Source organism: Centroberyx affinis, unplaced genomic scaffold (assembly GCF_046629955.1).
Source record: "Centroberyx affinis isolate AG114_WGS23_722 - 3 ecotype Tasmania unplaced genomic scaffold, CSIRO-AGI_Caff_v1 ptg002190l_1, whole genome shotgun sequence".
Taxonomy (NCBI): Eukaryota; Metazoa; Chordata; class Actinopteri; order Beryciformes; family Berycidae; genus Centroberyx; species Centroberyx affinis.
Genome location: NW_027280498.1, coordinates 288,816 through 295,782, shown reverse-complemented (window position 1 = coordinate 295,782; position 6,967 = coordinate 288,816). Strand labels below are relative to the sequence as shown.

General features: G+C 42.8%; 1 protein-coding gene across 1 annotated transcript; it reads left to right on the top strand.

Moving 5' to 3' along the window:
- The first annotated feature begins 2,666 nt into the window (after positions 1-2,666).
- Positions 2,667-6,193, top strand: LOC139655129 (ubiquitin carboxyl-terminal hydrolase 37-like). The gene is made up of 10 exons (XM_071532444.1): positions 2,667-2,686; positions 3,593-3,727; positions 3,834-3,960; positions 4,052-4,182; positions 4,346-4,439; positions 4,569-4,648; positions 4,739-4,867; positions 5,459-5,520; positions 5,894-6,032; positions 6,160-6,193. Exons 1-10 carry the CDS (start codon positions 2,667-2,669, stop codon positions 6,191-6,193), a joined length of 951 nt encoding a protein of 316 aa, XP_071388545.1.
- Positions 6,194-6,967: the final 774 nt, after the last annotated feature.

Below are 6,967 nucleotides of genomic sequence, written 5' to 3'. Positions count from 1 at the left end.
GTTTTGTTTTCACTCAAGATAACTGCCATTAATTGTTAGTAGCCTAAATCACCTGTCAAATGCTAACTGTATTCATGTGACCAGGCTGTGATATTGCAATGTGTATGTGACCCTTTACTTCCACAAAGTAACATTACTTTTTAAGAAGTGACCGTCAAACAAATGGCATTGTACAGTTTTATCACTACCCAGAATTAGTCTCAAAATACAGATAGATTGTAGAGGATAATCTAACATTACTTCCCCGTCTCTTATGTTTTTTTTTCTTTTTTATTGTGTTGCAGGTCTCCAGAAGACATGTTGTGGACGTGTAAGTACTGCCCTTTCATCTGTGAAAAGAGAGCACAGCTATTTAAGCACTATAGACTAACAAACTGATTAATCCAGGTGTGTCTGAGTAGTCACTGGTCAGACACACCTGGATTAATCAGTTTGTCCAATAATGTAAGACAGGAAATAAAAGAGCAGCATTAAGTTCAGCAAGTAGTGGAGCTATGCATAGAGCCCATTGCATCTGTACTGGAAATAGTTTTTACACAACTTTTCAGCTTGACTGGGACTGAAAAAGCTCTCCATCTCTGTTGAGCCACAAAACCATTTCAGTACACATGTTTTTATACAGCTCTTGTAATGCACAGTTCAAATTAGGGCAATTTAAATTCATTGGTGTTGTCCTTTCTCAATTTTTGTGGTCAACACAGCACTATTTACATTACAATGTCCTCTCTTTGTCTGTTTCTTTTTCTGTTAGGATGCAACTGACAAGGACTTGTACAGTGAAACTTCAGTGGGAATCCTCTGCATTGACGAACATCCTCAACTCAACCCATCCAGAGTGAGCATCGTCTTGGAAGGGAGTGTGGTAATGGAGGAGCTGGCCAACCTGCCACAGGCTTTCTGTGTCCTTTTTGGACTGATGTATGCCCTGCACTTGGATTACCCCAAGTGCATGAAAAACACCTTCCACTTTATTCAACAGGTCATGCTAAACCTGGGCAGAGGTGAGCTGAAACCCAAAATTCAGTCTTTGAAGAATCAACTATCTGTTTAAAACAGGGGTCTGAATACTTAGACCACTGCTCTGGATCTGAGTGCTTGGTTATTTGTATTGCACTTTAAAAATACCATGTTTACTGTTGGCACTGATTCATATGCAAGTTTTTTTATGCATTGCCACTGATTTTGCATGATAAAGATGAATAAAACATGTAGACAAAAATGTACTGGTTTTGCTTTTTATTTTCCTAATTAATTTAATCTGTATAGTTTTTTTTATTAAACAGATTTTATTTTATTCTTCAGATAGTAGAGGAATTTTTAAGGTAAATCAACTTGGAGGTTAGTGTATTCAGCTTAAAGTTATAAGTGAAGTAAATATGTAAAGCAATTAATATTACTAATGTTCTTAAGTTTAATCATCTTGGAGGTTAGTGCACTTAACTTTAAGTTTTCAGTGGAATAAAGGGGCAAAGCAATTGATATTACTAATGATTTTAAGTTAAACAAACTTGGTATTAAGTTTACTGAACTCAAAATAACAATGCCATCCACTCATTTTTTTAAGTTAAATTCACTCAAGTTTTCCTCAAACATTACTTAATTTTTTTAGGGCAACCAGTTTCCTAAAATTTTTTAAGTAAACTCAACTTATCCGGGCTTACAGTGTATGTTGAAATTCACCTTGTTCTTTCTGACAGGCTGTTGATGATGGCAGGCCGACTCCTAGCCGTGCCTCTTCCACCGTGGGGAAGAGACGCCGCCTTTCTCCCTTCTCCTCTCCTTCCCCTTCCCCCTCCTCCACTTTTTCTCCTTCCTCCTCTCCCCCTAGGAAGAGACGCCGCCTTTCTCCCCTCTCCTCTCCTTCCCTTTCCCCCTCCTCCACTTTTTCTCCCTCCTCCTCTCCCCCTAGGAAGAGACGCCACCTTTCTCCCCTCTCCTCTCCTTCCTCTTCCCCCTCCTCCACTTTTTCTCCCTCCTCCTCTCCCCCTAGGAAGAGACGCCGCCTTTCTCCCCTCTCCTCTCCTTCCTCTTCCCCCTCCCCCACTGTTTCTCCCTCCTCCTCTTCCCCCTCCACCCCTGTTTCTCCCTCCTCCTCCTCTCCCACCTCCACTCCTATTTCTCCCTCCTCTTTCTCTCCCACCTCCACCCCTGTTTCTTCCTCCTCCTACTCTTCCCCCTCCCCCACTGTTTCTCCCTCCTCCTCTCCCCCCTTCCCCACTGTTTCTCCCTCCTCCTCTCCCCCCTCCACCTCTGTTTCTCCCTCCTCCTCTCCCCCCTCCACCACTCTGAGTGTGGAGAACAGCGCCATTGACAGGTAGAATATGACGCAGGCTAATTAAGGCTAATGATATATTTTTACTGTGGCTGTCCAGCAGGAATTCAACCATCACTGAGATCTCCATTCCCTTCCATTATTCAATTTGTCTGGTCAAACCAACTTAAAGGGACACTGTAATGTTTTGAATTCTATATTTTTTCCCACTAAATACTGCTTGTTGGCATTGCTTTCATTCATTTATTATGGAATTGGTTGCCATGGGTAGCCAATGAGCTAGCTGTCGACACATCAGTATCCGTGACTTTCCATGAATGATGCTGCCAATACTAGCATGCCATTGTTTAGGTGTGGGGTGATATTAACATTTTGAGATGAAACTGTAAGCATCATGTTTGCCTCAGTATCATGGTCAGTGTGCCTGTGTAGCTGTTTTGTCCTAAATGAAGGTAAACTGTGTTGTAGGATTCCAGCAGTTCCTGAGGTGCTTGGCCAGGAAGCACAGACTGAGTCTCCTGGCATCGCTGCCACAGCAGGTACATTTAATAACAGATATGTTATTATATGTATGTATGTATGATATATATATATATCTATATAGATGTATTGTCTATGTGCCACTCCAAAACTGCTCTCTCATTAGTTCCTGTTTTTCTCCTCATAAGTCTCCTTGGAGCTGCATTGCTCTGGATCTCTGGAGAGGTATTACTGTTTTTCTCCATGAAACAGGTTTCTCATACAGCAGTGGAAAACAAGGACAGTTTAGATATCAGATATGTTGCTAAGAGATACGTTTCCAGTGAATATTCCTGTTTTCCTGCCTTTGGCTCCATTCTTTTTTGTGTTGCTCAGATCACATCCCTGCTAGTCTGCTTCTCTCTTACCCAGCCCCTCTCTTTCTCCTTCTCTCTCTCTCTCTCTCTCTCTCTCTCTCTCTCTCTCTCTCTCTCTCTCTCTCTCTCTCTCTCTCTCTCTCTCTCTCTCTCTCTCTCTCTCTCTCTCTCTCCATCTTTCAGGCCAGTGCAGGTAGAGGGCAGCAAATCCTCCTTCAGGTCCAGCAGGACCCAGAGAGGCCAGAGGCAGAAGCTGGGGTATGAAACAAAACATAAATTGATCTACCTTGACTCTTCATTCAATTCCTGTTTAATTAGTACAGGGCAAGCGAAATCCAAGCATGAAATTGTAATTATTCTGATTGAGGTCATCTCTAAGACTTGGCAGAGTTCATTTTCTCATCACTGTCTATTTAGTTCATTATGCCCATTTGAAACACATTAGAAAGTTATTCTATTTTTATTGATGTGCTTTTCCTACCAGGTTTCCAAACATTGGGAACACCTGCTTCCTGAACGCCACTCTCCAGGCCCTGTACAGCATCCCAAGCTTCTGTGCTGACGTCATGGGGCAGGAGGCGCTGTGGAGCCCCAAGAAAACCAGCCTGAAGCTGCAGAGGTACAGTAGAGCAAGAGATCTTCACTGATTCATTGCTTTACTGATTGTTCCCTTGATATTAAAGGTAAATCATAAATACTTATGCTCTCAATCTCCTGTTCTCCAGCTACTTTGGAGAGCTGTACAAGGCGAGGCAGGGTGACAGCTCCTTCCACAGCAAGAGCACCCTCCTGAGGTCGGTCAAGAGCAGCTTGGCCGTGTTTAACGAGGAGTACGAGGGTGACTTTCAGCAGGTACAAAAATGAGTCTAGCATTCATGATTTATTTTTTACTGCAGTATTTGTGTGGAAAAACATATTTGAATGGCTTGCTGATCTCTTACAGGATGCCCATGAGTTCCTCATGCTCTTCCTCATGGGCATGAAAATGCAGGGCGAGACGCAGCAGGGGACGTCCTACACCTGTCCCACTCTGAACTTTGAGTTCAAGCTGCAGTCTGTCCGCACCTGCTCCAGGTAACTCAACAGCAAACTGCATTTACTATATTCATGATGTTTTACCTGAACAGTCACAGAATTAAACATGAAACAACAAAGTACATCACTTATCACTGAGGTTCACAGAACTGTCTGGTGATCTGAGTTAAAGTATTTTTCTCCTCCATGTTTGTTTTTAAAGCTGTGGTGACAAAGTCTTCCAGGAGGAGGAGCAGAACAACCTCTCTCTGGACCTCTCCTCCTGCCTGACCGACAGCCTGGCACTCTACTTCAAAGTCAGTATACAGCGGATCAGTTCAGTTCTCCATACACACACACACACACACACACACAAAAACACACACACACACACACACACACACACACACACACCTAATGTAGTGACTCTGTGTCTCGTTCCTTAGGCATCAGAACTGGAGTGCACCTGCCGGCAGTGCCTCGGCCCCCAGGCGACAGTGTCCAGAGGCTTCCTCACTCTACCCAGGTGAGTCCCATACATGAACCTGCCCATGATGTTGTAAACTACACTGTCGTTCTATAGTATGTGTTAATGGCACTCTCTCTCTTTTAATAGAGTGCTAGTGCTTCACATGAAGCGCTTCTGCTACGATGGGAAACAGCTGAGGAGAGTGAATGATGCTGTCTGCATCCCTCCAGTCCTGTCTCTGGCCTCCCTGTTGGAAGAGCAGCAGGGTGTACTGAGGTAAACTTACACTCATTACACTCCATATTGGAACAACTGCATAATGACCTCAAACATACTATATACTATATATATATATATATATATACCATATATATACCATATATTTACTGAATAATTTCACCTACCAGAAATACCACCATGGAATGATTTAATGTACATGCATGTTATACCATCCAAAACAACTCTAAACAATGTAATGGAGTTATTTTGATTATTCTCACTTCTCTGACTGAATCTCTTTTGAATGAGCTCATGACTGTCAAACTGGCTTATACATGACTTATAGATTTAAGAAACTATAGTCTACTAGCATGAATGAGCACCTGCCTATTACTGTACACTTATGTCATGTCTGAAAACAAGTTCCTATATATATTTGTCTTGAATATCACATTGATCAAAATGGATGCTCTTTCATTCAAAGCTCCCCAGGAGGCAGCGAGTTGTCACCCCAGGCAAAACCCCTCCCAAGCACAGGTAAGAGAAAATGTGCAATTTTAAACCTGTTCAGTGCTAATCTAACTAGAACCACCCAACTTCAGTTTGTACGTTTCCAAATAAAACAAGATACTGTGGTGTGTCTCTCAGCATCAGTCAATCAGCAGGAGAGCTCAGGAGACAGAGACAGATCCCAGCAGGGAGCTTCTGTGGTGAGAGAAATAGGGAGAGACAGCAGAGATAGAGAAAGAAAATACATGTATAAGAGAGAGAAAACAGTCATTTTTCAATGAACTGTTGAGAGAAAATGTACTGAATAGTTACTCATGGATAGAGTAGTTTAAGAGCCTTATTAAAAAGGAAATGAACCCCTCATCACTCACCATGTTTCTTTACAGCAGGATCACAGAGTCCAGAGCCACTACCGCCTCTCTGCAGTCGTCTCTCACCTCGGGAGGAGCATCAACTGCGGTAATTAATGTCACACATCAGACATAAATATGGATCTGGGACACACACACACACACATAAACAAACACACCAAATAAAGTATAATCTGCACTGTGTTTCATGTGTCCCACACAGGTCACTACCTCAGTGACGTCATCGAGGGAGACGGCGGGGAATGGGTGACCCTTGATGACTCCCGGGTGACGAGGACAGACGAGGCCGCGGTCCTGAAGCGCAGACAGGACACCGCTTACCTCCTGTTCTATGTCCTCAGGTAAGGCTTTGCCCTCATCGCTTACAAGAGGAATCAGTGAACTGGCCTGTTTGAGCCTTCAAGCAAACTTGTAAGTAAGAGAGTATTGAGTGAATGCCCCCGTCTTCTTTGTCCTCTTTTCCTCTAGTGGTGCAGGTGAGGGGGACCCTGCACCTCTGTAGCAGGAACAGGAGTCATCAGGAGCTGTTCGCACCACCACCAGCCGTTTGCTCCTTAGTACGGTGGCCATTTTAGGACATCCTCAGCCACCTTTGTCATTCGTAGATCTACTTTGTGAGATTTAGATGGAATTGTGTCAGGTTTAGCTTTTGTCAGACTTAGATGGAGTTGTATCAGGTTTAGATGTACTTTGTCAAACTTAGATGGCGCTCCTCTGCAATGGAGGGAGATCCCGGCATTACAACCAAGCGCTTACAATCCTTCGTCAAGGAAGGATTGGAAGCGCTTGATTATAATGCCGGGACTAGTACATGTAAACCTGATACAAGTCCATCTAAGTCTGACAAAACACAGCTAAACCCGACACAAGTCCATCTAAATTTGACAATTAGATCTACGAATGACAAAGGCAGCTGAGGATGTCCTAAAATGGCCACCGTACTTAGTTCTTTTGTACATAGTTCTTTTTTCACTTGCACCTTTAAATTAGGCACTTAAAGGATAACACTGGTGTTTTTTAATGCATTTCTTACCGTTAACAAATCCTATGAAAATAACAAAATCAACAATGCATTTGCTCTACTCTCGTTACTTTCCAACTTCCCACGTTCCCTTTTTAGCCGTCAACACGGAAATCATTGGCTCCAATTGTTAGCTAAAAACGTTTAAATACAGCTCTCGAAGACATAGTTTCTTTTTTAAAAATCGCTAACTGTTACCACAAAAAGTCAGGCTATTGTAGTTATTACCAAATCAAATTCTAATGGGAACAAATT